Source organism: Rosa chinensis, chromosome 5, assembly GCF_002994745.2.
Source record: "Rosa chinensis cultivar Old Blush chromosome 5, RchiOBHm-V2, whole genome shotgun sequence".
NCBI classification, from domain to species: Eukaryota; Viridiplantae; Streptophyta; class Magnoliopsida; order Rosales; family Rosaceae; genus Rosa; species Rosa chinensis.
In genome coordinates, this window is record NC_037092.1 from 64,891,411 (window position 1) to 64,918,999 (window position 27,589).

General features: G+C 38.3%; 4 protein-coding genes across 6 annotated transcripts; 3 read left to right on the forward strand and 1 right to left on the reverse strand.

Annotated features, from left to right (window-relative positions):
* Positions 1-1,010: 1,010 nt before the first annotated feature.
* Positions 1,011-10,058, forward strand: LOC112163844. The gene is made up of 2 exons (XM_024300111.2): positions 1,011-1,622; positions 9,557-10,058. Exons 1-2 carry the CDS (start codon positions 1,011-1,013, stop codon positions 10,034-10,036), a joined length of 1,092 nt encoding a protein of 363 aa, XP_024155879.1. The 3' UTR covers positions 10,037-10,058.
* A 2,627-nt stretch (positions 10,059-12,685) lies between these two features.
* LOC112167434 (cytochrome P450 CYP749A22) lies at positions 12,686-14,625 on the forward strand. Its single transcript, XM_024304455.2, has 5 exons — positions 12,686-12,941; positions 13,022-13,245; positions 13,341-13,573; positions 13,705-14,083; positions 14,197-14,625. The coding sequence occupies exons 1-5, from the start codon at positions 12,686-12,688 to the stop codon at positions 14,623-14,625; spliced, it is 1,521 nt and encodes a 506-aa protein (XP_024160223.1).
* A 911-nt stretch (positions 14,626-15,536) lies between these two features.
* Positions 15,537-16,278, forward strand: LOC121049323 (probable RNA-binding protein ARP1). The gene is made up of 2 exons (XM_040506095.1): positions 15,537-15,775; positions 16,021-16,278. The coding sequence occupies exons 1-2, from the start codon at positions 15,544-15,546 to the stop codon at positions 16,056-16,058; spliced, it is 270 nt and encodes an 89-aa protein (XP_040362029.1). The 5' UTR covers positions 15,537-15,543; the 3' UTR covers positions 16,059-16,278.
* A 963-nt stretch (positions 16,279-17,241) lies between these two features.
* On the reverse strand, positions 17,242-22,127 carry LOC112168207 (protein transport protein Sec61 subunit beta). 3 transcript variants are annotated; one of them, XM_024305329.2, is made up of 2 exons: positions 21,664-22,127; positions 17,242-17,440 (listed from the first exon to the last, which is right to left on the reverse strand). In XM_024305329.2, exon 1 carries the CDS (start codon positions 22,055-22,057, stop codon positions 21,725-21,727), a length of 333 nt encoding a protein of 110 aa, XP_024161097.1. In that variant the 5' UTR covers positions 22,058-22,127; the 3' UTR covers positions 17,242-17,440; positions 21,664-21,724. The 3 variants fall into 3 exon arrangements, with proteins under 3 accessions (XP_024161097.1, XP_024161098.1, XP_024161096.1); XM_024305330.2 differs by lacking the exon at positions 17,242-17,440 and adding an exon at positions 20,039-20,770; XM_024305328.2 differs by lacking the exon at positions 17,242-17,440 and adding an exon at positions 21,051-21,332.
* Positions 22,128-27,589: the final 5,462 nt, after the last annotated feature.

The window sequence follows — 27,589 nt, forward strand, 5'->3', positions numbered from 1 at the left end:
AGCAACAGAAAGCACCGACATCAGTATTAATTAAGCAAACAACCCTTAAGGGTTAAATTTTCAAAATACCTGAAATTGCCCTTCTTTTATTAAATTTTAAAATCTGTAGTTTAATGTATATAGGCTATAATAGTAACTTGATAAGTATAAAAAAACAGGGAAAAAAAAAACACAACGTGAGGGGCTGGGAGCAGTTCTTTCCCAACTGCATTAGAACTGCAATTGCAGTTTGAAAAGAGTATTCTTATTTGAAAACAAAAAAAAATTCAGATTAATATTACATAAATATATATAAAAAAGAAAAAACAAATTGACACACGCGTTAGAGTGTGTTAAGAGGCTAGTAAACATAAGACATAAAACATTGGGCCCAGAGTTGGGAGCCCGAACAACAAACGTTCCCTCATATTTAACTAATTTTACGATTGATACCTCACTTTAGAGCCAACTCATACTCCCGTCCACACTCCACAAGTGACAAGCCGGGTTCAGAAGGTGCAAATGACCACTTCTGCATAGACAGACTCAATTCCCTTTTTCCTGAGCTCAGCCAGCATTGCTGAACCTAAGAACTAAGCAACTGCTGTGGATTGGTACTCCCTCTGTAGCTAATTAACCTCATCTGCATTCTAAATCTATGGTTCTGAATTCTTTCGAATATTAGTCCCAAGATAGAAGTCCCAATGCCACTGATAAGCGGTGTGGACAAGTATTATTACTAATTGATGAGAACAAAGTATTGTGATTAAACTTTCTCGTTAGACAAGTGTAATTGATTAGAAAAATTTCCAAAAAAAAAAAAAAAAAATTATTCCTAGTTAGAAGGTGTAGGTGTCAGATTTATTCCTTCTAGCAATAGGATCCTCTCTCTTGTGTAAGACGATTGGTTTTCTCAACCAATTGGATTATAACTGGTGCCTATAAAAAGGGATGGTGGCACCAAGGATGCAAAACTTTCCCTTCTCTTCCTCACTCTCTATGTGACCCGATTCACCCGAAACCCAGAAGCAATGGCTTCTTCTAAGCAGGTTCAGGTCACAGCTTGTATTCTATGGCTTCTGTTCCTCACACTTCCATGTTCTTCTTCCACTGAATCACTCTATCAGCATTCTTTGGTTGTTGGTGAAAATGCTACCTTAGGATTGTCTCATGGTATGCCAGTCGGAAAATCTCCAAGTTCTAAGCCTGGCGCTTCGGTGTTGTGTGAACGAGTTCTTGTCTATGGATTGTCAAGGCTTAAACATCTGGATAAGTTTGCCAATACAGTGAAGGTGAAGATATCAACAACATCAAGATTTCAGACTTTTGAGGTTTGTTTCCATAGAAATACGTCCCGTGGGATAGGAATGTGCCCTGACAGCCAGTGGGAGAAAGTTTCCAAGGGGTCCTGGTCTGGATCCATGTCACCTTTTGAGCACAAACTCTTAGCTATACGAACAGCTGGTTCATCCTTACAGAATTTTGAAGTGTTCATTAAAGAAGAATTTTTCTTATCTCGCTTAATATTTTTTGTATCTGGCATAGTCCTGATGACCTTGGCGCCTTATCTGAGTAACTCATTAGTGTTTTATTACAGCAGCGGAATGACAATAGGGGTGGTTCTTGTAATATTGATTTGGACAGTACTTGGCTGACAGGTGTGGTTAGCACCTCCTGACCAGGTTTTGAGATGTCCTTATAAGAAATGTACACGTGTCCCTTATTCCCTTTCTACTTTTATTTTTTTTTATCATCAAGCCTGTAGAAAATGAAATCTAAAGCATAGATCTAGCCTTCAACATGCTACATTTTCACCTAACGACTTCATGTCTAAACGGTTACTTTCAGGGCGGAATCACTGCTGTTCTAAGCATTAGAAAAATAATCTTTAGCTTGGTAAGATAAACAGATAATTTGCAGAAAGTAAAAACAAACAGATATTGAGACAGTGTACTGGGCTCACATAGAATTTATTTATGTAAACATGAATACAGATTAAAAACCCAAAGCCTCACTCTTTAGTAAACAGCTAAAAAGCTGTTTAGCTACTCATAGTAAAGCTTCATAAACACTTACTTGAAGTAAAAGCACACTTCACACTAAATGGGAAGGAAAGAGCACACTGCTACTTATGTTTTTCCTGATCTATTTTTCGATGCCTCTACAACTGAACCTAAAACTCCTCATATAGGGAGCGGAACTCAAATCGAAATTCAAAACATAAAAATGTGCAGAACAACTCCGTGACTTTCTGCTTTTGTGAGTGCTCCTGATGATGGAGGTCGGTTGGCAAAAGCAGATTCCTTGAGGTGAAATGTTTTTCACTTGCTTTCTTTTTGAAAAGCAAAAGCAGCTTTTGGGAAAAGTCCAAAGTTGCTTTCGGTGCTTTCTACACCTGCTGCTTCACATGTTCTCGTCCGTTTCTGAGTTGTGGCCAAGGACAAAGGACTTGTCATCCATCCCAGCCATTTTGGTAGTAGTTGCATTATCTTCGACATCTATATCTACATACATTTTGTAGTGGTTGTTGCTTTCAAGCTTTTCAACACACTGTAAGCATGCCAGAGTCGAGTCTATTTCCTTTCTTGTGAGAGAGAGGAAGAGGTTACTACTGATTACATCAGGATGATCGTAAGCAGTGATTTTGTTTTTTCTCCTGCTGCCAGGAAGGTATTTCTTGTATCTTCTTCGATGATCTTCCTCATGTACTCTGGAGACATGGCCTTCATCCATGGAATGCTTGAATTTGGCTGACCATTATATCCAACACAGGCAGGCTGCAAATATCTTCTTTGAATGATCCTCACATAATGATATGGAGAAATGTATTCAACTTCCCCATTTCCCTTCTGGATTTATTCCGGAGGTGTGGACCGAAACTTCAGTCTTAACAGGCAGTCATTTTTTTTGACATTTTTGACTGTGCTGACAATAATGGGTAGCAAACCCTTGAGATCATCATTTGTTTTAGTTCATAGATTATGGACAAAACCATTTTCAACAAGCCAGAGCTTGTGTTCTTGAGGATGTTCACTCTGAACATTAATTAAGTATCTTCCAACATAAGGTCCTGCGATTATGAAGAGAGTTGGAGGGATACAAGCTTCAACATTATGCTTTCCTATCAGATCATGAAACTCGAACCAATCTGATTCTTTTAGTGCTATGATAGGAATTTTAGCACTTTCTGGATCTTTAAGGTAGTGATTTTTTTCCTTCTGGACATCACTATGCTGTTTATGAACTTCTTTAAATTGTGGTCTAGCATTTTCATAAAGTTCTTCAGCTAGTGCAAACAGAGCTGGGAACATGATGCCACTGTTTCTTTCTTGAAAGGAAAATAAGAGGTTATACAAAATTGCCTTTTGGTGGTATGCTAGCCTCCTGCCAGTTCTGAACACAGGATCAGCGAAGGTTTTCAATTCATAATTAAAAACATTTATAACTCCACTTGGAGTTGATTTGCTTTTTGGCAAAGGAATAGCCTTCAACGGTCTTGATGAGCCTTTACCGTCTGCCGTTTGAGACGGACTAGCCAATCCTTTACCCTGGGATTGATCAGTTGTGGCTAAGCCTTTTGGACTTAGCAGAAACCTTTTGAGGATTTTTTCTTTGAGATCCTCAGCAGTTTCATGTTCTTTCCCAGTCCTTCTGTTCCTGGGATTGCGACCTTCGTCGTCATCTTTTAGGCTAAACATTGTCATTTCTCTGGTTAAGGCGTCTGGAAGATAGTTCTTGTTTCCTGCAATTAGTTCAACATTATAATCATATTGGTTAAGAAATAATTGCCAGTTTGCTAATCTTCCTCTATCAGCAGCTTTATCAAGTTTAAAATTTTTAAAATTCTTTACTCTAGCACAATCGGTGAGTACAGTAAAGGTTTTTTTTTTTCAAAAAAAGCTGGAGAATTTAAAATTGTTTTCTTGACAGCCAATATTTCCTTTTCTCCTGTAGGATAATTTAATTCTACAGGGCTAAACTTGCCGCTACAAAATTTACAGATATTTTCAATGTTATTTCTAGGCGTTTTTGCCAGAACAACACCGGACCAGTAATTATCACTAGTCTGTTTGGAGAATGATCTCATCATTTTCCTCTGGTTGTTAGAGAGGAGGGAGGTTTTTGCAAAGGCTTTTTATCCGCTTCACAATTTTTTCATCATCTTCTATGAAGTTCCATTTTCTTTTGGAACTGGTTTTAAGAGATAACATTGCTGTTAGTCCTGAGATTTTGGGAATAAAATCCCTTCCATAGTTGATGACTCCCAAGAATCTTTCTAGACTCTTTGCATTAGGAATTTTATCTGGGAATTTTCAGATTTTCTCAAGGATGTGGGGTTGGAGTTTTATCACTCTATTCTTGATGTTTATTCTTAGGAAATCAACTTCATCCAAGATAAAGAAGATTTTCTTTTCTCCTAGGATTATTCCATGCTGAACTATCAGCTTTACAACCTCATACAGGTGTTTCATGTGTTCTTCTCTATTTTTGGAGAAGACCAGAATGTCATTTATATAGACAATGCAGAATTTAGCAACATGTTTGAAGATGTCATCCATCTTTCTTTGGAAAATCGAAGGGGCTTGTTTTAGGCCGAAGGGCATTACAAACCACTCGTAATGACCTTGTGGTGTTCCGAATATAGTGAGAGGAACACTTTCTGGGTGCATCTTGACTTGCCAGAAACCCGACTTTGCATCGAATTTATAAAAGACTTTAACTCCTCTGAACTGGTTGATCAGTACTCTTACTTGAGCAATTTGATAACCGTCTTTGACAGTCTTTTTATTGACATCTCTGTAGTCAATTACCATTCTAGCTTTGCCTCTGAGGCTTTCTGCATGATTTCTCACGTAGAATGCTGGAGCATGATGAGGGCTAGTGGAAGGTTGAATCAATCTCTTGTTCAGGAGATCTTCAATATCTTTTCTGAATTCCTTTTGATCTTCCTCTTTGTACTGAGGAATAGCTTTGACATGACAGATGACATTCATATCATGTAATCTTAATTCACAGACCACTGGGTCTTTTTCCCAAAACTTCTGAGGGTCTACATCGATATTCTGTTCGAGTAGTTTCTTGATTTTATCAAGAGTGAGAATTTTCTGAGACTCAAGCTTATTCTGAAAGTGCTTGAGGTTATGGTCATGGAGGAAACTAGTTTCTTCATCTTCGCTAGTTATCTCTCTTCTTTGTCAGAAGAATTTTCTATATACAGCTCTTGCTGCTTTTTGTAGGGCTTAGGATCACCATTATTCTGTTGCGATTTCTGATATTGAGTAGTAAAGTGTGGACCTACTACGCTTTTTGCTTGTGTAAGCCTGTCTGCCTAGAACACTTTGTCTCATTTTCTGAAGCCTATCACTTCTTCATCTTGGATGAATCTTTGTTGGAGAATAAAATCATTTCCCAATAAGAAATCAGATCCTTGGCCTTTTGATTGCCAAAGAGTGTTGATAATAAATGTTCCTCCACCAATGGTGATATGAACATTTCTAGCTACCTTGCTCATGGTTAGGTGGCTTCCATCGAACTGGACACCAGTAGCTATTTTTTTCTTATCTTCTTTCCAGAGTTCTTCTGGAATTGCAAATCTCTTTGCAACTATAAAACCTGACCCATTATCTACAAATGCATGTAGATGATATTTTTTATGATCAGGGAATTTGAGTCCAATCTCTATGTAGTTGCTGTATCTACTAGTAGAGACGACTTTCGATTGTTGAAGCTCATTTTCTTGAGCTTGTTCCTGAGGTATGAATGGTTTACATTATTCAGGAATATTTTATGGTATTTCGACCAGTTCTATAGTTGCATCGAGTGTTTCTTCCTCGATTATTTTTGTTTCAACTAGTTCCATAGTTGTATCAAGTTTTTCTTCCTCGATTTTTTCTTCCGTTTTTGAAGAAGAGGATTCCATAGTTTTTTGAAACATAGTTTCTAATTCTTTCTCTTTTTGCTCAGAGAAATATTCTTCATATTCTTGTTCTACCAATTGGCTGACAAGGCCATTCTTGGTCTTTCTTCTTGCTTCATCTATGAAGCATTCTTTGTGATAAGTCTTTTTAGACTTTTCACAGAACATAGGAAGTCCATTCTTTTCGTGACATAAGCAGTAGTCACAAATGAATGTACCAGAGTTCACCTGATAAGAAGATGTTATTGCTTCCGTCTTACTTTCTTTCCAATTTTTGACATGTAGAACATTCATCTGTCTAGATTCTAAGTACTTTTCTTCAGAATCTATTTCAGAGCCAGATGATTCTTCTTCTTTAGACCAGGCAGAGTAAACTGACCTGTCATCCTCTTCATCAGAATAGGCTATTTCGTAGCCTTTCATATTTGCTGATTCTACTAGACTCATATTCTTCAAATTGAGTTTTAGTAGATGTTTTACCTTTTTCCGGGCATTCATTGACATAGTACCCTTCAGCTTTACATTACCAGCATCTGCAAGCTTTCTTGCCTGGCTGAGTATTCTGATGGTTGACTCGGTGATTCTTCTTTTTCTTGAAGAATTTCTTTTTTGGATTTTCATCTTGTTGTTTCTTGTTATTGGAACTTTTCTGAAATTTCCAATCCTTTTTCTTATTACTCTTTTTGAATTTTTTCGAGTAATATATATATATATATATATATATATTTTTTTTTTTTTTTTTGTGGAACTTGGATTCATGACATCCCCAGTTGGTTGGCATATCCAATATTCTGTAGCAGAAATTTTCAACTCCTTTGAGTTGTTTCTTGGCCATCTTAGCTCTAAGATTGGCTTTGCATTGTTCTTTCAGTAATTGCCTGATTCTGTCGGCAATTCCTCCCAATGAAAATCTTTCAATTGGTTTTTCAGCTATACTTTCTCTCACAGCTGTTCTCCATGGTTCAGGGAGTTTCATGTGCAACAGGTTGACTAAATCAATATTCTCTAGTTCGCTGATGGTACAGTAATATTCTTGAAATTTATTCAAGTATTCTTCAAAATATCTCATGTCACAGATTTTGAGAGCATAGATATTTGATTTGGCCGTTTCTCTAGCCTTCTCACTTAGATTTGAGAGGTCTCCACAGAACTGATTGTACAGGGGTACTGCAAAATCATACGGAGATTTTGAATTTTTTTATCTCTTCTAGCCAGTCTTTCCCTCTGGCAGTTTCTTTAAACGACAGATAGTACTTTTTGGCTACTCCGGTGAGAGTAGTTTCATAGTACACCTGAAGATCTGGTGCTTCAAATTTTCCAAGGGTAAGAGCAGAGGCCATCATCAGGCTATCTACCCATTGGTTAATGGCTTTTCTTTTATCTAGTGCTTTCTATGGATTTAGCCAGATGCCATAGTTCGTGATTGGAACTCTAGCCATATTGTCATCTGGGACAAATCTTTGAGATTTTCTCTCTTCTTTTCTGCCCGTATGGGCTTTATGCACAGGGAGTTTCAGTTTCCTTTTTCTTGAATGATGAAAGTTTTGGAGCTATCTCCTTCTTCCATTTCAATATCTTGATAGGGAAGGATTTTTCTAATCTTTCCTGTCGAGAATTTTTTCATTTTTTTGATTAGTTTTTCTAATCGTTCAGGATTTTCGCAAGATTCTGCTTCATCATAGAGTCTACAGAGTTTTTCTGCTCTAAGCATATTAACTGGTCTGTTCAGATCAGCTTCTAATTCTTCTTTAGTGATAGGCTCTGATGGTTCTTCAGAGTATTTGGTACCACTAACACTTGCTTCTTTAGTGTTGTAGCTTCTTCTGAGAAGATTTTTGTTTATCCTGATATTTTCAGGACAGACATCACTTTTCCTGTGATTGTAAAAATTTAGACTGATTTCTCCAGTCTTTCTGCGTTCATAAATTTTTCCTTTCTCATTCTCTGGTGGCTTTTTCGGGCCAGATAATTTCCATTCAATAGGAAAAGTCACTTCATTCCAAGTAACTTTGTGAATCTGTTGAGAATGGTTCTTCTGACTAGTGAGGAATCCAGTAGTAAGACCTGGGATATTTGATATCCTTGTCTTGGGTTCTACTGTGGTGCTCATAAGTTTATAGTATATTCTGTATACTATAGCATGTTCTTGCACATCTTTCATTGATATGTCATCTGTCTTGACTTTCAATCGTAGATAGTGAGCTGCATCTTTCAAGCTAGTTGAGAAGTTTGGGAGGCAGTTGAAATATGCCACTTGATTGCATAAAGATGCTTCAAGGGTTCCCAACAGACTAGCTTGAAAATCTGTTAGTCTATTGTCTTATAAGACACATAGAACTGAACAGTTTATGCCTTCTCGGGCAAGAAGTTTTATGCCAACTTGGACTGCTCCAATGTGCATAAATTGATAATTTTTTGTTCTTGCTCTGACAACTTCTTCAGGAATAATCATCAAGAGATCTGTTTCTCCTATTGTAGAGGGGGTTGTGAATTCTAATAATTTGAAATGATGGCTATCCATCAGTTTAAACTTTTCCCTTTTGTAGATTTGTTTAAAATCTAATTTTGGAATTGAGGAGTTTTTTACCTCCTGTTCAATTTCGTTATATTCGAATTCTTCAACATATAAGAGTTGTACTCCTTTCTTTCTTCCAAAGATGCTCATCATCTTAGCATCTGTTATTTCTGATTGTTTCGGTTTTTCATACCGAATACTAGTAGAAGGTTCCAGAAAAATCATGTTTGGAACATGACTTTTATCTGGTTTTTCTAATGGTTTGAACCCATTAGTTTTCTTCATTTTTACTGGAGGCACTTTCTTGTCCTTCAGTATATTCTTCATAGAATCCAGCGTTTTTTGCTGTTCATTGATTTTTCTACTAACAATTGTTAGCTTTTCTTCTTCCATTTTTGGAAGTTCCTTGATATAATCTATTTTGTGCTCCAATTTTTCTAATTGGGCGATTATATCTGGTATTTTTTCTAGATGAGTTTGCCATCTAGATACTTCTTGTATCAGCTTCTGATATTTCTCATCAGAAGATTTTAGTAGAGAATTCAACTTCTCTATTAGCAATTCTGACATTGTCTCCATTGGGGATTCCCCTTTTGAGCTCTTTACAAGCTCTGATACCAGTGATTTGCGGATCTAACCAATGCTCAAATAATCAAGACGTTTTTGTTCCTCTCGGAGAATATATTCCAGATCTCCGATTGATTTTTCAACTTTGTAAATTCTTTTCTGGACTATAAAGATAATATTCCAATAGTCTGGCGTTTCTCTTTTGAGTCTAAACCTGTAGGCTTTCAACTTTCTCAACTTTTCTTTTTCTTTAGCTAATTCTTTACTTGTATTTTTGCAAATAGCGATTAATTCTAATCTGTCAACAACTGCAATTATAAGTAGTGAAAACTTAACTGTTTACCTTTGAGTATAGAGGATAGATTTATAATTGAATCATGCTATAATAAACAAACTCAATATAGGCCTACTACGTTTCCGAAATAAATGTAAATAAGGTTGTTCTGTAGTAGATCATAAAACATTTTGGATAAAGGAAGAGACAAAAGAGGGTGCCAGACAAAAGGTGCCGTACGTGTCAAGTCTTGGTAGGTTTCTTAGAGAATCATAGGCAGCCTATGCTGACTAGGGCTGGTTAGCGAAGTTTTTTCCTAATGATTTTCCTTCTTCAGGTAATGAAGCTTCTCCCAACTGGTCGGAAGAATTCACTCGCAATTTTCGTCTTGTCATCTGTGGTTGGTTTGGGATCTTTTCTCCTCCGCTACATCCTAGGACTACTAAGTTCAGTACTCATAGAGCTTGGAATTAGTGAGGATATGTATAATGTTTTGGCCATCTTTCTTCTGGCTTTTGTTTTTCCGGCTGGAGCGTCGTTGGGATTCTGGACAGTTTGTAAAATGGCCTTGAACGAAGATGGATCAATTGATTCTCGCACATCTCTGTTTGTTTTGTGGACCATTCGCTTCGTAGCTGTAATTTTTCTTTCACAGAGTTCCAGCTATCAACTACTGGCAGCAGGAGCTATAATGGTACATTTTTTTGAGAAAATAGATAACTTCATTACTTATCTATGGTCAGAAGGCACGTATATCATAAGTTGTCTCATACCAAATTCTTGATGGCACAAGCCGCCAAGCATATGATAGGTGACCCTCATTGCTAACAAATGCGCTCACTTATTTGAGTCTAAAAACCAGAAGGACCCAAACCTTCACAACCAATCTCCCCTTCATAGTAAAACTAGTCGCCTAGAGACCTCAATTCGTGTACAACTAGAGAAACCAAGAATTAAGCTGATAAAGACCGAGCCCAATTGATAGACTAAGAACTAAGACAAGAAAATTAGACCGAATAATGCACACAGGTGCGTCGAAACGGGGGAAAGCCCACCTAGACAAAAAGCTAAAAACTAAACTAAAGACTTGCAAGAAGCACAGCAACGGTCCATGGCCCATGGCCCAAAATCATAGCCCAACCCATCAAGGAGATCCACAGGCCTCAAACCAAGAGACCACCGCCATAGATCTACATTGCAATCATCCAGCACTGCCGTCCCGCTCCGACGACCGACGACGACTCCCTTCCACAACCATAAAACTCAGAAAACAAGGCCAATGAACTAGAAAAGGCAACACTGTTCCCATCCCAGATCAGAGACCGCTGCCTCTGTGCACGATGCAACCGCATCAGATTCTGGCAGAAAGACGTCTCCACCCGCCCAGCCAACCTACCACCAACACTCACCAATCAACAAAGAGTCCAGCCGCCAGTCTCCTAGTCCTCCGACCTGTCGATCACCATCACTGCACAAAACCAGATCGGAAAAAGTAAGAAGCCTTCGCTGTCCATCCAAACCAGTCATGATCTCGTCCCACGCCCATCAAACCCGCTGCTTCTCTCGCAAGGTAGATCGATCCGTCCGACGACGATAGCCCGAAGGCTCGTCGCCGGACGGCTAGGAGGAAGCTAGTGTTTGACGCTTGCGGCTCTCGGCTAGGAGGAAGCTAGGGTTTTTTTGTAGTTAAAACTACTAATTGAAATCTATTTTTGTTGCTGACTCATATTGTTTGCCTTTGGTTTTTGCTGTAATGGTACCTTTAGTCCCTTTTATAGTGAGGAAAATTGCCATTATACTTGGAACTTTAGTCCCTTTAATCAGGAAAATCACTATATCCTTTGGAACTATAGTCGTTTTCATAGCGAGGACATTCATTATAGTATGTGGATGCATAATCGATCTCTTCAGCAAGGGAAATCTTTAGATGGATCCGTGGTCGTCATATGTACAGGAAATCGTTGAGATCACCCAAAAAGAAGAGCAGAAGATTAGAGATTCCTGATTCTTCGCCTTCTGAATGTGCTCCTAATGAAGTCGTTAACGAGTTTCAGAGCAATGAGGACTATAAGCTACCGATGCCTGGTTCCAGAAACTCTACCTCGGCTTCACGCATTTCACCTGGCCTAGGTTCTAAAAGTGCATCACCATCAGATGGAAGGTTATATCCTTCTTACATCCACACTGCACCTGAAAGGAGAGCAATGACAAAACATGAGTGGGACAGTCTCACTAGACACACAACAGAGAAGGCCTTGGAAGCACTTACTTCTTCTCCTGATTTTGGCAAATGGGTTGTTGCAATGTGTAACCACCCTTAGTTTGCGAGGTCGTCACCCGACAAGAAATAGGACAAACTGTGCGTTTAAATCTCTGACTTTTGTGCACTTAACATCTTTCAAACTTCATGAGCATTTCTTTTGAATTGCTTTGTTGGTTTTTTCTCGTTAAGGTTTTATACCATTCTGATTTGTTGAGGGGTTTTAAAGGTTTTGCCACGCACCAAAAAACAAAAAAAAAAAATCATGTGAGTTACCCATTAGCATCTGACACATTCATACTTTTGTTAGAAGAAAGAATAATAGCATTATGTCGCCAAGAATTTTTCATAGAAATAGTGTCCGCTGTTGAAAGAAACAAAGGAGGTTATTCTGGTTCTGGCATACAGTCCAAAGAGAAAAACAATGAGTTCTTAATCGGAAACACCAGAGAAATCTCCAACAAACGGAAGCCATGAGAAGGCTCATAAATTTCTCACATGACATATTTTCTCATGTTCAACCTCATTATTACTTATGGAGCAGTACATAAATTTCTGAATCATAACGTTTGATCACTTTACTAGAGGGAAGAATTTTCTCCAATGGCATCGTTGTGGGGCTCGATTCATTTCTAAACCTTAGGGGTGCAAAAGGGATACAGAATATATAGCTATGGGAAATGGACTTGTAAGTTGTAACAACTGAAGGTAAAAAAAATGGGACAAATTGCGAAAGCAGCTGCAGGGCAACTCTGTCTTCCATGGAGAGAGGTTAAAAGTAACAGCTGTTAATTGGTAATTCTTGCAACAGAGTCAGTCTAACTTCAGAACTTACATAACTACCCAATGGAGAGATTCCCAGCCGACTTGTTCTAACTATGACAAATCCTAAAGATCGATCAATAATGCATCGAGTTTCACACCAAAAAGGAAAAAAACAGATGCATTAGTTTTTTTCTCTTGGGATATAAAGGCTTGTAATATATTAGTTTAGGGTCATATTCATGGGATGTGAACCAAATGGAATCTATTAGTGTAATATATCAGTTTGTCTCATAGTCCGTAGCCTGCCTTGAGTATCAAAAATTAATAATTATTAGTTGAGAAACAAAGTTAAATAGTGGACTGAGCCAGAGAAAAAGAAAAACACAGTTCGATTAACCGGCCAGAATCATGATCTTAAGCATTCTGTGTGTGTTGCTTCTCTTAGCTCTGATCAAGGCCTTTCACAAACTATGGTGGACTCCGACTCGCATTCAGAATCTGATGCGTCTGCAGGGAATCAAAGGTCCTTCTTACAGACTTCACCATGGAAACACCAAAGAGATCATGAACATGCAAAATGAAGCGCTGAGCAGGCCCATAAATGAATCACATGATATCTATTCTCATGTTCAACCTCATATTCATGAATGGACCAAGAGATATGGTATTACAAACTCTAAACTCAAGTATGGTTTCTAATTTAACTTTGGCCAAAGATTTAACTTGGTCATTGGTGCCACGCAGGGAAGAATTTTCTTCAATGGTATGGTCTTCAACCTGTTTTGGTTGTTACAGAACCCGAGTTGTGCAAAGAGATCCTCAACAACAAAGATGGAGTTTATCCGAAACAGAAACCACCTGAAATTGTGAAGAAGCTATTAGGAGATAGCATATCCATGACAGAAGGTGAAAAATGGGTAAAGTTGAGAAAGGTGTCTAACCATGCCTTCCATGGAGACAGCTTAAAAGTAAGTACTAACTGCGAGCAGTTTGCTAAAATGTGTGTATAAGAAAGAGAGTGATTAAACTTGCTAATAATTGCATGATGGTACTGTGTTACTAGAATATGTTTGCAGACATGAAAGCTAGTGCTGAGACTATGGTAGAAAGTTGGAAAGTTCATGATGGAAAAGAGATTGATGTGTTTGAAGAATTTCGGTTATACACATCTGAAGTGATTTCAAGGACAGCATTTGGCAGCAGCTACTTAGAAGGCAAGACCATTTTTGACAAGTTATCGAAGTTATACGGCATAATATTCAGAAATCTTCTCAAAATCAGGATTCCTGGCATGAGGTGGCTAGCTAGCTTTCTGAATTTTATCCAAGAATAGATCTTTGCGTTTAGTTATTGCATATACTTCGATGGCAATATATGTCAGGGGTCATGACCACTCTTATGTTTAGTTTTTGACTCCAAAATTGCAGCAAGGTTTTTAGAACCAGTGATGACATTGAATCAGACGAGCTTGAGAAAGGAATACGCAACTCCATATTGAAAATTGTTAAGAAAAGAGAAATGGAGGCTACCATTGGAGAAGACAACAGCTTTGGGAATGATTTTCTAGGATTGCTTTTAGAGGCTCATCATGGTTCCAATGACAAGCAGCGGATTTCGATTGACGAGTTGGTTGAGGAATGCAGGACTTTTTACTTTGCTGGACAAGAGACTACTAATTCTATACTTTCATGGATTATCCTTCTTCTGGCACAGCACCCTCATTGGCAAGAGGAAGCAAGAAAAGAGGTGCTACAGTTGTTTGGCAAGCAAATTCCAAATTACGATGGCCTTGCCAAACTCAAAACAGTAAGAACGTTTGTAACTCAATTAATACATGCTTGTCTAATTGGCAGAAATTAATGTTCAGTTAAGTTTGAAAGTTTTTGCTGACAGTGCGTTCTTTATTTCTGTGGATGCAGATGAGTATGATTATCAATGAGACTCTAAGGTTATATCCTCCTGCTCCTTTGCTTGTAAGGAAAGTTGCAAGGGAAGTCAGACTGGGAAAACTCCTAGTTCCTGCTAATATGGAGTTGCTTGTCCCACCTCTAGCACTTCACCATGAAACTCAGTTCTGGGGACAAGATGTGGGATTGTTCAAGCCAGAGCGATTCTCTGAAGGGGTTGCCAAGGCTACAAACGATAACATGGCCGCATTCATGCCCTTTGGAATGGGACCTAGAATGTGTGTCGGATTCAACTTTGCTGCCACTGAAGCAAAGATTGCACTGTCAATGATTCTCCAACGCTACTCATTTACCCTTTCCCTGGGTTATGTCCACTCACCTTGTCCGTTTCTTACCGTTCGGCCACAACATGGAGTTCAAGTAATACTACACTCACTCTGAGCTGTGAGCAGACTCCCCAATCAAATCTTGCAGTGTACTTGTTGGATATGCTAGCTCTTATAACACTGCAACTGCTTAAAGGATTGTGAAGAATCATCTGCTTCTACACCACCTCCGAATCTAAATCAAATAGAACATTAATTACATTTTTGAGTTACTGTATGTAATCCACCAGTAGTGTGTCACTGTCAAAGTGCCAATACGTGTTTTAACACTCCTCGGTTTGCTTATATATTCTAAACCTTTGGTTCAAGGGAAGGGTCGAGATTTTCATCATGTCGAGGTGATTCCAATTCATTTTTTTGTGTCACATATATAATTATATATTGGTTTATATTTTCTGTAAAGACTATGAAGGATCACTTGATCCATCAAGCACACTATAAATAAGCTAAATTAACAGGCTGTACGGAACCATACCAGTTTTGGGCAAGGGAGAATCTAACTATAATGCCTAGAAATGAAAAGTTAAACCGTCTGTTTCTTGAAGATTGTTTCTTATGGGTGTTTCTAAATGTACCCGTCTGTTTCTTGAAGATTGTTTCTTATGGGTTTTTCTAAATGTACTCAGCAAATATCTATGTATACCCAGCAAATCAATTTTACATAAAAAGACGGTTGTATCCTCATACGAAATGACATTAAAAGTCATGGTAAACTAAGATAATAATTTATAGTTGAAACTCTTTTTTTTTTTTTTATTTGTACCCAGCAGTTCAAGTTGTTACGTTGTTTCTTCAAGCAAAACGTTACGTTGTTTCTTCAAGTAAAACTTCAAACCCAAATTTCACTTATCATTAGAATTGTCTCATCTCTGCGATAAAGTTGTGAGTGCAATTATGATTTCGGAAGTAGCGATGACGATGAAGATCGGCTCAAATAGACAGCTAGCTGGCTAAGGATTAAAAGATCGAAAACATGAGTCAGGCCGTAGCAGCACCAATGGCAACAATAGCAGCAATTAATTTGGGAGGAGGAGCGGCAGGTCAGTTTGGGGACACGACGTACACTGAGGTGTTTGTTGAAGGATTGGCTTGGGAGACCCAGAAGGAGACCATGAAGAGATACTTTGAGCAGTTTGGTGACATCTTGGAGGCTGTTGTCATCACTGACAAGGCCACCGGCAGATCCCAGGCTTACGAATTTAAGCGTATATACACCCTATCCTTCTCTTCCATTCATCCATCTCTTCTTCAATTCTTTTATTTTGATCTTGTTATCAGGTGCATTTTTTTCGGTAAATATTAGATACATGGTTTCATAATTGTTTTCTGCCAGATCTTGATGAAACAAATACATGATTATATTTAATTGATTATGATATTAATTTGGTTAGTTTGTACTAGTAGCTATTTCGATGATGTTTATACATATGATGGCAATATATATGTGTAGGTAACCTTTCGAGAGGCGGAAGCAGTGATGAAAGCTAGCTTGTGTCGAGGCAGCCCCAAAAACTTAATATAGGCTTTGGTAGTTGGCCACCAAACCAAATAGGAAGAGCGAAGGAGGTAGCGATGACGATGAAGTCTAAAATTAGTTTGGGACTGGGTATGCATCCTTGTTACAAGATCAGTGTTAAGAAGGTTAATATAAACCATCTCAGAAGAAGGAAGTAAGTATTTGCTGGGTGTGATAAGTTTTTGCTGGGTGTAAAAATAAAGGTATTATTGGAAAAGTTGATGGGTTTAGTTAGAATCTCTATGATTTTGTTGGGTGTAAAAGATTTGTTGGGTATACTTAGATATTTACTGGGTACATTAGATATTTACTGGGTACATTTAGAAAGAAGTATACATCACTTTGATAGAAGATCCCGACTTTCATGTGTTTGTGGGCAAACATGGTGGAGTGCCAAAACAGAAAAATGCATGAGCAGTTTCGCAAATTTGTTATTTCACTAGATGTGGGCAGAGCTTTTTTTTTGGGCATTTTTAGGCAAAATGTGAGTCCATTTATATATATATATATATATATATATATATATATATATATTTAAGACTTTTATCGATGACAAGCATATCTGTAGAAGCTTGCGGAGGGGAGAACTAGGGTTTGAGAAAAACAAAAGTAGCGGTGTGGCCTGTCTGGAGGCGCTTGACGGGTGCGGCCGTATGGGTTGGTGATGGTTTGCAACAGGTGGTTGTCGGATTTTGAGGCTGCTGTGGAACGCTTTTCCTCTCTCCCAAATGGTTGCGATGGTTAATTGGGGCTTTGCTGTAGGTGCCAAGGGGCTCAATGTTGGCAGAGGACAACGTAGTTGATCTAGGTTCCATGACTTTCAGTTAGGGGTGGGCGCGGTTCGGTGCAGGTCAGTGTTAGGCCAAAACCGCAACCGAACCGCTTCATTCGGTTGTGCTATATTTAAAACCGCAACCGCATTTTAAAAACCTACACCGCTTACTTCGGTTACACCGTTTTGCGGTGAGGTGCGGATCGGTTTCTGTTGTGTTCGACTTTCTATTTTTTCGCATATTTTCGACCAAAGTCGACAAATTTAGCTGTTCTAAAATGAGTAACCATTACTATCAAAATATCAACAAAATAAACCACTATAATCTGTTCACTAAATCAAGTAATGAACATTTCAAATAACCTATTCATGACATCAACATCTCAAGTTCTCAACTAGACAAATAACATTAACACTGTCAAACCTGCAGATCAACTATCAAACATTCAAACATCAACAATTTGCTCCAACTGTTCAACATTCCAAACCAAAAAGAAATTTCCAAAACTAAAAAACATTTGGTGTTGTTCCGGTGCTTGACCCAGTTGGTGTCGCATTGGGAGTTTGCGATGCTCCACTTCCCTGACAGTAAAATAAAAAACAGACTTGTAAATCGAAACATTCCCAATCAAACCACAATTCTCAAACAGTAAGTAAGAAACTGATGAACCCAAAATCGAGCTGCTAAGAACAATGCCCATTTCCAGAGAATGCAGAGTAACTAAGATCAAGTTCATTCTTCAAAAACTAACAAATCCAAGAAACATGGCCAAATTTATGAACAACAAGGAACATTTTTGACACAAACAAACCCAAGAAACAGAAAATGATGCAGGGTAATAGTTCATATACAAAGACAATCATCCAAGAAACTGAGAATCGAGTTTGTTCATCAAAAGATTAAACAATCTCCAAGAACCAGTCATGGAGTTTTAAGATCAAATCGAAACAAGCTGAACCCAAAATTTAACCCAAGTAAGATCAATCCGAAACTGATGCTCCCAAACAAGCTAAACCCAAAATCCAACTCAAAATCAATTCGAAATCGAAATCGAACTAACTCTCCATACCGATTCCATCCTCAGATCAGATGAGAGCTGAGAAGACCGTTATCGTCAGCATTAGTCGGTGTTGGCGTCGTCAGTCTTCGATTGGCGTCGAGTCGAGGCGTCTTCAGTCAACTGAGAAACGAGAGAGATGAGAGATGAGGTCGGCGTTGACTCGTTGAGTTGAGAGAGATGAGGTCGGGAGGAGGCAAAGTCGAAATGAGAAATTGAGAGGCTGATGCTAGGGTTTTCTCTCATTGAGAGTAATCCAGTGCATAAGGGAGTAGCTGTACCTGGATTTCCACCAATTACAATTCGACAGCACATTTAAAAATATATAGATAATACTAAATTAAGTAAAATAATATTAATTTAAATAAATATTAAATATCTGGTCCGGTTCGGTTATTTCTGGGCGGTTCAACAGCTAAAACCGGTCCCAAACTGTAATACTCCGGTTCGGTCCGGTTATATCATTTTCCACCCTTGTTTCATCTAGTTCGGTCCCCGAGCCGGTATTCCGGGCCGGTTCTACCGGTTTTGAGGCTCCGGTTCGGTTTCTGCCCAGCCCTACTTTCAGTCGACCAATATGTTGTCCGGTGTGTGGTGGTGGGCTGGAACGATAATGATGGAGCTGCAAGGTTTGGCCCCTTTTTGGGGAAGGATTTCGACAGAGGTGGTTGCCGGAATCAACCTTGCAAGCTTCGGACCTTTTGTGGCGGTGCCCGATAAGCCGGAGTCGACTCTGACGAATATGAAAATGGTTTGTAGCAGTCTTTTACGTTTCTGTATTAGGTTTTTAGTTTTTGGATTTTGGTTAGGTCTAATAAGTCCTCCTCAATTGAGTGAGGGTTTAGTTGTCTTGGTTTCGTAGTTGTGTCATTGATATGGTGTCTTTCCCGATGATGATTTGGGTCAATTCTGGTTTACTTTTGTTGTCAATTTGCCGACGAGCGATCTTTTACATGTGGTCTTGTACTTTTTGGACGCGGTGTTGAAGAGGACGACGTCTTCTTTGCTATTGACTACTGAATATTACTGGGACTTTCAGGATATGTAGCCTTGGAAAGGGGTGTTTTGTGGTTAGACTTTGGATCCATTGGCCTGATGGTATCTGTAACCGTAGTTTCTTGAGATATTGACTTATGTCCCTCGAGTGTATGCTTTCTAGTTGATTAAATGAAGTATCTATCTTTTTCTCTAAAAAAAAAAAAGCATATCTGTAGAAGCAAGACCAATGACAAGCGCGTTGCCGAAGATTTATGGCGCAAGTATATAAGAAATTATTGTATGTAAACATCTTTTATTCTTTAAAAACATCTTTTCATTAAAAAAAATTTCCATTTGAAAAAATCAAATAAATAAAAACTCCACCCCAGTGTAAACATAACCGTTGGTTAAACTTAAAAAAGTAAAGAACTATCGATACTTTTACTTGAAAATAGAAAATAATCAAATGCAATCAAACCTTCCCACCAGACATTATCCAGTATATATACTTTCAATTGAAATTTGTTAATCAATTGAACACAAAAAATTGACGGTAGCAGTTGTGCTTAATAGAGATGACTCACAAAATGGGTCTGAAACCATTTATATAGACGGGAAAAAAGAGGGGCAAAATCATCCTTCCACAGCTGCAGGAAAAAAACGGTTCTGTCACTATTCATAAGGAAATGAACAGTGCAAGAGTTCAAATCCTGGGCTTTTATGTGTTTTTCCAACACAGTATATAATGGACTGAACGGATGTGCTTCTCCTGGAATTACACTATCTCAATGAGACACAAACAGACCCAATCTCGAGAATTATTCCTAATCATACCATAGATTGGTTGCTGGGCAAAGGTTCTAGGATATATGTCAAGAGTCTTTGTCGGGCTTTTCAGGTCTTGGCAGCAAAGTGGAAAGAAACAAATAGTCGAAGCTAGTGTGGCATAAAGATGTTACTATCATAGTACCAAAAAGATAATTGCTGCAACCTGCAACTATCCTCTCTTAATGCAGCTCCATTCACTATGCAAAGCCGCAGGAGCTTGTTTCCCACAGCCAATGCAACCTCATGGCTTTGAAAACTCAAGAGGTGCAACCTATCAATAAAGAATTCCACAAAGTTGCTAGAAGACCAACAAAGCTAATAAGCACAACTTAACAACACATCCAAATGTTTCGCCATGACCCACTGACAGACAACTAAGCTCTAATAACCTGTGATCCCAAAGGCATATGTGGAGCACAATACAACACACATGTGCAACCTATACACATTTTTGACAACTAAACTAGACAAGCTGAAACTCTATGAGTTCATGTTGCAAATCTTCTAAATATTGGAATCGGAGGTTGTACAAGTACTGATATATTCATCCATGCATCACTGACCAGCAATCCTTAGTCATTAAATCCTAACAATCACTCATACTTTGCTTCACAATGATATTCTACATGGCAAAGAAACTGAGCAAGAATCTTTCTACTCTCTACAATCTGTCAGACTTACCCCACTAACAGTCACGCCAGAGATCCCAAACCCAACTGCATTTCCAGTGTGCAGTGAACTAATGTCACTCATTTTCAAAACTAAACTCTAAGATGAAACATAAGGCTCAAGGTGCTCAACTCATACTCAAGGCAATGACCAATTCTGTAGACACTAGACAGACTCAATCCCATTTTTCCTGTGCTTGCCCATCATTGCTGAATCTACCAAGCTACTTTTGGTTCTCCCATATAGAAAACTCTGCATCTAAACTCAGCTGCATTTCCAAGACTTATGGTCCTGCATCCTCTCCAATAGAATTTGTAATTTTGTACTAATTATCAATGTAAACCTCACGAGCAAGGTGCAGTTTGAAGATTTGAAGAACCTACAAGCCAAGTGGCACTTTATGAACACTCTTACAAAAGGATCAAGGACATGAATATCTGATAATACATCATAGGAAAAAGCTATTGCTAACTTTATGTTCTAAACAGGTGATATAGCACATAACTGGTGAGTCGGAAGGGTAAGATGAAAAGAATTGTTTTATCTTGCTTATATGATAAGGTCAAAACTCCCAAGAATGAATCTTTAAACAAAAACTTCCATGATCGATGCTCAGACAACTCAAATGTTGTTTCTCATATGCAATTAGAAGACTAATATACTATCAAAGATCAGTTTCATGCGGAAAATTACAGAGATGTTGCTAAACCTTTTGCGGACAAAAGAGATATACCTTAACTGAACAGATTTAGGAGATACTAAGAACAAAAAGTACAAAAACGGGAATATTTCAGAAAAGGCAGACTAGTTGAATGACTATACATCTTTTCCAAGGCTTTATTCCTTTTTCTGGATTCACTTGCCCAATTAGCCAAAAGCTACTCACTCTTGATAACTATACTCCGTTCCAAATCCATTTAGTATCAACTTCCATCTTTATCCTGCAATTCAATGCATAATCGACCTCTAGGATCAATTGATGACAAGTAGATCAATTGACCCAACCACGTTGATCCTTTAGTCATTTCTCATGAGGTTCAAACAAATCCGATCGGATCTTTTAAAACGAATTATAAATATTGGCCAAAAAAAAGAAGAAGATCAAAGCAAAATTCATAAGGGTGTATCAAGTCACTCGTCTTCATTCATTCAAAGTAAGACCAAACGAATCCAACATTAAACAGCAGTGAAACCCTAAAAACGTCAACCCTGCGCAAATCTACAGAGCAAAAGCAAAAAAAAATAAAAAAAGGACCGTAGCATTGAAATTACCGATTGCTCCGCGCCTCCAAATAGCTCCGGATCTAGAACGATCCGTGTTAGGATCCGGAATCTAAGCTCCGCCGGTAGATCGGTGGAGGTAGAGCTTGCCGAAGACGTGGAGGGCGGTGACGAAGCCGATGAAGCAGAGGCTCATGACGAGAACGACGGTGGGGGAGATCTTCAAGCCAGGAGCGTCGTCGGTGTAGAACCTGAGCATGTTGTTTCCGGCACCAGAGCCGCCTCCGCCGCCGCCCATGCTTCCGGAGCTGGAGTTGCCGCCTCCGCCGAGACGACGGCGGCGCATTCCAGCTGTGGCGGCAGCTGAACCGCGAGGAGCCATGACGCCGGGACGTGAGGTCGTGGAAGACGACGTCGCTTGGGACTGAGATGAGCCTCGAGCCATTGTTCCGAATAGAGAGAGAGAGAGAGAGAGCGAAGTAGTGTAGAACTGTGATTAATGTGGAAATAAAATGAATGTTAGTTTTCCTTTATATAATAAATATGGATTTGTTTTTTTTTTTTTTTTTGCTTAAAAGAAACTAAGAAAGAAAAGAAATGCCTGGTTAGCTGGTTAAACGTGTGAAGACAATGATGGGAAGTTCGGTTGGAATTACGGTTACGGTTTTATTATACCTTCCGTTAAGTCACAAAATTTCAGTGATATTCTAGTTACCCGTTGGAATTAGTGCATTTTGGTAAAATAAAATTCTGTTTGCCGATCCCAAAAAAAAAGAAGGCACATGAACTAGTAGGGGAATCATGAACGAGGATCAAAGTTAATGGGTATTGGCAATAAGTTTGGTTTTCTACTTCCAAATGAGTAATCTTCTTATGCGTCAAGTGTATGAAAACGTATTGTTTTGGGAGTCGAGACTTTATGTTTACACTTGAAAAGGTTTTGTTTAGGGTTGAGGGCAGCGTACGACCGCACGCATTGTTAGTGGTGCAATGGCAGTGATGGGATGGTGGTGGTGTGATTCATATAGTGCTCAATTCGAGAAGGCAAGTTCGTGGCTTCTATTGCGTATGTTTACTTGTGGCTGAGGTGGTGGATTGCACAACAGTGGTTGTGTCAATTTCAAGTTGATGTGGCTAGATCGGTGTTTGGTCGTTTCGATTTAGTGTAGTGATAACTACAAATGAAGATACGACATATTGATTGACAGGACCCGTCATAGATTTCACCTTGAAATCCAAAGTGGCTATGCGGGGCCCACCTTAGAAGAAATTCTACAAAAAATTTGGCGGAACTCCCTCTAAAAGTGGACTACCCAAAACTTGTAGAAAGAAATTTACAATTCTAAAATAATCCACCCTTAATCTTCTCGAGCCACCATGCTCCTTAAATTACAACATCTCTCATTTCACAAAACAATTCTGAACTTAAGAATATTAATCTCTTGGATTATCAGAGCAATCTAATGTACAGACGTACAAAAAGATAGAATACAAGATAAAGGACCGATACTTTTATAATGCGGAAGTTATGACAGCTATGCCTCAACCCCATGTACGCTCGACCTCAAGCTAAACTGGCCTGCAAATTGGGCATTTGAAACGGAAGGGCCCAAGGGAAAAACATTTGAAATCCGTTAGAGTGAGTGGACGAAAAATAAGTAATTTCGAATGAACAAGTGAAACTTAATGCTTTCCCAAGTTATTATTTAAAACCTCGCATGCAGTAAAAATATTAGAAACACTCTTAATCATCATCTTTATGGAAATCTCAATTATGTAATGTCGATCATCTCGAAATCTCTTTAAAATCTCAAATACAAAATGATATTTCAAACATCTTGTTAAATCACTCATATCCTCAAAATAGACGATGACTAAAGGGGACTGCTGATTAGTCATCTCATGCCACATGGAGGGGACTACCGACCAGTGACGCATCAGAGGGGACTGCCGACCGGACGAGGAGGTGATGGTTAGAGGGAACTGCCGACTAACCATAGGTAGTTAGAGGGGACTGCCGACTAACTACGTCATGTCATCTGGAGGGGACTGCCGACCAGATGACACATCAGAGGGGACTGCCGACCAGATGATGCATCAGAGGGGATTGCCGACCGAAATATTATGGAAGGGACTGCCGACCAGAATATTGTTTAGAGGGGACTGCCACCCAGACTATTACCTGGAGGGGATTGCCGACCAGGTAATGCATGCATGCACTGACTTATTTACCTCCTCAATGAACTGGAATCGATATCTTTAAAATAATTGCTTTCGGAAAGAAACCCGATATTAATCCAATAAATCATCAATAATTCACCGAAAGCATAACTTAAGAATATCTCGATAACTCAAAGCTCAATATCTCAATAAATCCTCGAAAGCATAAGTCAAATACTCGATAAATCAACAAATGCTTTTGGAAAGAAATCTCTAAATATAGCTTCAAAGCTAATAAGTACGGAGCTCAAAACTCAAGAAACCTCGATAATTCGATCAAGCTCAAATATTTGCAAAATCATTCGTACTCATAAATCACCATATAAATCGATATTCGAAATCAATAATTCTCACAATATTTTCTTAATCAATCACTTTCCGAAAATCATTTCCCAACTCAATAACTCATAAATAACTATCTTGAAAATCTACTAAAAGCCCTCGGGAAGGAATTTCAGTACTAATCTCGTAATTCATAAATAAATCTCAATAAATCAAAACTCAATAAACCATAAAATCAATAATTCAAATCATAAATTAAATCTCAATTGGAATAATAATAATAATACTGCATGCACAATTTATGTAAAATAAATTGTCCACTCACAATTTATGTAATGTAATCTATCTAAGCAACACTAATATGGATATTAACATTAGTATTATTGAACAGTGATTGCAGATTGGGCAAAAGTGAAGATTATTTTCAATCATATTTTAATACAATAAGGACATGTATGACATTGATCATTGTATGGAATTGATCATTAGCATTACTGTATGAACTTGATCATTGTTTTTGCTCTATTTTGATCACATGAGGTTAGATATTTTTTCATAAAAAGAAAATTCTTTTTGTTTTTCTCTGTTTTGTGTTATGCATAGGGATTTGAAATATTCTTTTCTGCAAATATGGTTAGTTAAAGTGGCTACTGTGGTATTGGCATTGGTATTGTAGAAATTGGCATAATATGCTCCTCTTTGTTTATTTGATCGATTCTTTACTTCGAGTGGCTTGGTTGCAGATTATAATTGTTATCCTCTTTTAAATGTACAGTTTTGGTGTTTAATTAATTGTAATTAAATGTATGCTTGGTTAATGTATTTGACAATATATGTTAAAGTGTTAGCACTTGGAAGCAATGGAAGAAAGAGTGAGTTAGTTGTTTATTTAAAGTGTTGTTTTTGCAGCATTGCAGATTAGTATAGAGAGAGCTTGAACAACAACTTCAATTTCAGCTATTACTTTGTAAGTTTGATGGATGAATTTGAATTGACCTATTCAGATTTTTTGTTAGCCTATAACACTACACCAAAAACTGCATCACACAACGGTGATCACACAACGAAGAACAAATCCTCTGTTGTCTGTTGACTACGATTGAATCATACAACACATTTAATAAATCTTTGTTGTATAAAGATGTTCAAATTCTAAAACTTCTAGTTAGGAGGTGATGGCACAACGGAAAGAAAGATTATCCGTTGTCTGAATGAAAAAAAGGACCGGCATATTTCCCTCCTACCATTGAGTCAAATTTGGCTCCAAATTGTACCCTAGATGCTATTAAATTGGACAACAGTTTAGTTACTTCCGTTGTAGGAGTATACCTGCAAATCATCATACAATGGTTTTTAATGTCCTGTTGTGCAAGTGAGTACCAAAATTTGGAGATGGCTCCAAAGTGACATTCATTCCCCCCAAAATGAGAAAATTTGGCTTCAATTGTTTGTTATGCTTGCAAGTTCCAACAACAGAATGAACTATTTCTGTTGTGTGAATGAGAAATGACTGGCCTAAGCGCGAAACCAAACATTTTGATTGCAGAGGCGGGAAATTTCCATCTTTTATTCCCTCAGCTATGTAACAAATCAGACAACGTAAACGTATCTATACGTTGTCTGTCTGAGTTAAAAAAAAAAAAAAAAAAAAGGTTAATGCCTATTGCCTTAGCCAACTCGAGAGCACACTCAAACAAAGTTAACGCCTTGGCCATTTTTCCTATCTGAGAGAGAAACCTCAAGCTTTTCTCCATCTCCAAACCGAACCGTCCTCTTCTTCCTTCTCCGCCTCTGACCAGAACCCGACCCTTCTCTGGCTCTTCCCCCAAACCTTATCCCTTTCTCTCCCCAGTCCTAATCGAACCAAAACCTCAAAGCCCCAGAAAACAAATTCGCAAAGATCTCTTTGTGGCTCATCTCCGAGGTGGAACCTGGCGTTGACTCATCAGAGGAAGGCGAAGAATATGGTGGCCACGGTGAGCCCACCCCGGTGGTTGGAGATCAATGACGGAGGAGAGAGTCCTCCAGATCCACTTTCTCTCTCCTCCCTCTCTCTTTCGTATGTGCTTTTCTCTCTTCCTAGCTTTATAAAGGAGGCCATTCGGCACCAAATTCTTATTCATTCTCTAAATTGCTTCTTCTTCTTCTTCTTTACAGAGGAAAAGATAGAAAGGATTGATTTTGAATCAAAGATTTAGGAATGGCTTCGAGAGTCGTTGATCAACAACAAGCCAGAGGTATTGCTTTCTGATTCTAATTGGGGGTTTTGTTGTTCTTGATGATTGTTCATCTGATTTGTGAATCGAAATGTTCATAATTGGGTGATTTTGATGAAAAGGCTTAATCTTTAGACCTTGTGTTTGTGTAATTGCATAACCCATGAATGAATCTAGTAATTGCATATGAAGAACAATCAGGATTTGGATGATCCCTCTAATGCCGATGGTTTTGATGAATTAAATGGTAAGCTTCTTTAGTTGTTCTTGTAGCATAGTATACTCGCATATAAACCTCATTTATTGTGCAATCTGTTCAAGAAGAAGTATCACAAGTATTGCCAGATTTCCTGCACAAGATAAAAGCACTGCGTACTTTGACGATTGGGTATTGTTCAATTCTGGAACAAGACTATGGAAAATGTTTAGGGAAGGAGTGGCACAACATTTCTCACATCCCAAACCTCACAATTGGATATTCGGAAGACTAGCTGCCCAAATACAAATCTCCATGGAACTGAACAGGTATCAATCACCAAATGCAATTCTGAATGAACCTTTACATTTAGTATCTAGTTTATAGATTACTACTCTAATTTTGTATCTTTTTGCTATAAATTGTTTTCAACTACTTTGCAAGTTTGCAGTTTCGTGTCTAGAGAAAGTTTACAGAAGGGATGTGAAGATGCAAAATCAGTTCATTATAATGGTAGTTCATAAGTTGGAGCTGCACGATTCTTTTGGAGTGGTAAGTTTTCTTTCCTTGTAATTGTTATCTGATGTATCTAATATTTTTCTGCTTATTTCAGATTTTTATGATCGTGTCATAAAATTTTCCTTCCTTATATCATATCTTCAACCGGAAATGAAATTGTGTTAGTGACATTACATATTTTCATTCGAAAAAGAAGAAAAATAGTTACCATGCTTTCTGGTAGATCTATCAATCAATCATATCCACCTTGTCTAGCATTTTGACCAATTCAAGAGGCGGTTACCTAAGCTATGTAATTAATTGATGAATGTATATATATTCACGTATTCCTGAACCATATTTAGTTTTTTTTAATTGCGACCGGCAGAGCAAACTTTGTTTATTTATGTTCTTTGGAATCTTCAGATAATCGCTAGCCGGGACGTGCTGACGTTACTTATAGTCAATCAAGTTAAAGATATCAAGCACCCCTATTGGAGGCTGTTCAATCCTGCCTCAAGTTTGCAGTGGCTAGATTGCCCAAGACATGATGACACTTAGGTAG

What these genes read in the sequence shown, in the direction of transcription:
- LOC112168207 (XM_024305329.2), bottom strand. Translation starts at nt 22,057, where the DNA reads ATGGCTCGAGGCTCATCTCAGTCCCAAGCGACGTCGTCTTCCACGACC.
- LOC112167434 (XM_024304455.2), top strand. Translation starts at nt 12,686, where the DNA reads ATGATCTTAAGCATTCTGTGTGTGTTGCTTCTCTTAGCTCTGATCAAG. An exon ending in ATCAGGATTCCTGGCATGAG is followed by an intron (nt 13,574 to 13,704) that starts GTGGCTAGCTAG and finishes CCAAAATTGCAG; the next exon opens with CAAGGTTTTTAGAACCAGTG. An exon ending in GCCTTGCCAAACTCAAAACA is followed by an intron (nt 14,084 to 14,196) that starts GTAAGAACGTTT and finishes CTGTGGATGCAG; the next exon opens with ATGAGTATGATTATCAATGA.
- LOC112163844 (XM_024300111.2), top strand. Translation starts at nt 1,011, where the DNA reads ATGGCTTCTTCTAAGCAGGTTCAGGTCACAGCTTGTATTCTATGGCTT. An exon ending in TTGTAATATTGATTTGGACA is followed by an intron (nt 1,623 to 9,556) that starts GTACTTGGCTGA and finishes AGGGCTGGTTAG; the next exon opens with CGAAGTTTTTTCCTAATGAT.
- LOC121049323 (XM_040506095.1), top strand. Translation starts at nt 15,544, where the DNA reads ATGAGTCAGGCCGTAGCAGCACCAATGGCAACAATAGCAGCAATTAAT. An exon ending in CCAGGCTTACGAATTTAAGC is followed by an intron (nt 15,776 to 16,020) that starts GTATATACACCC and finishes ATATATGTGTAG; the next exon opens with GTAACCTTTCGAGAGGCGGA.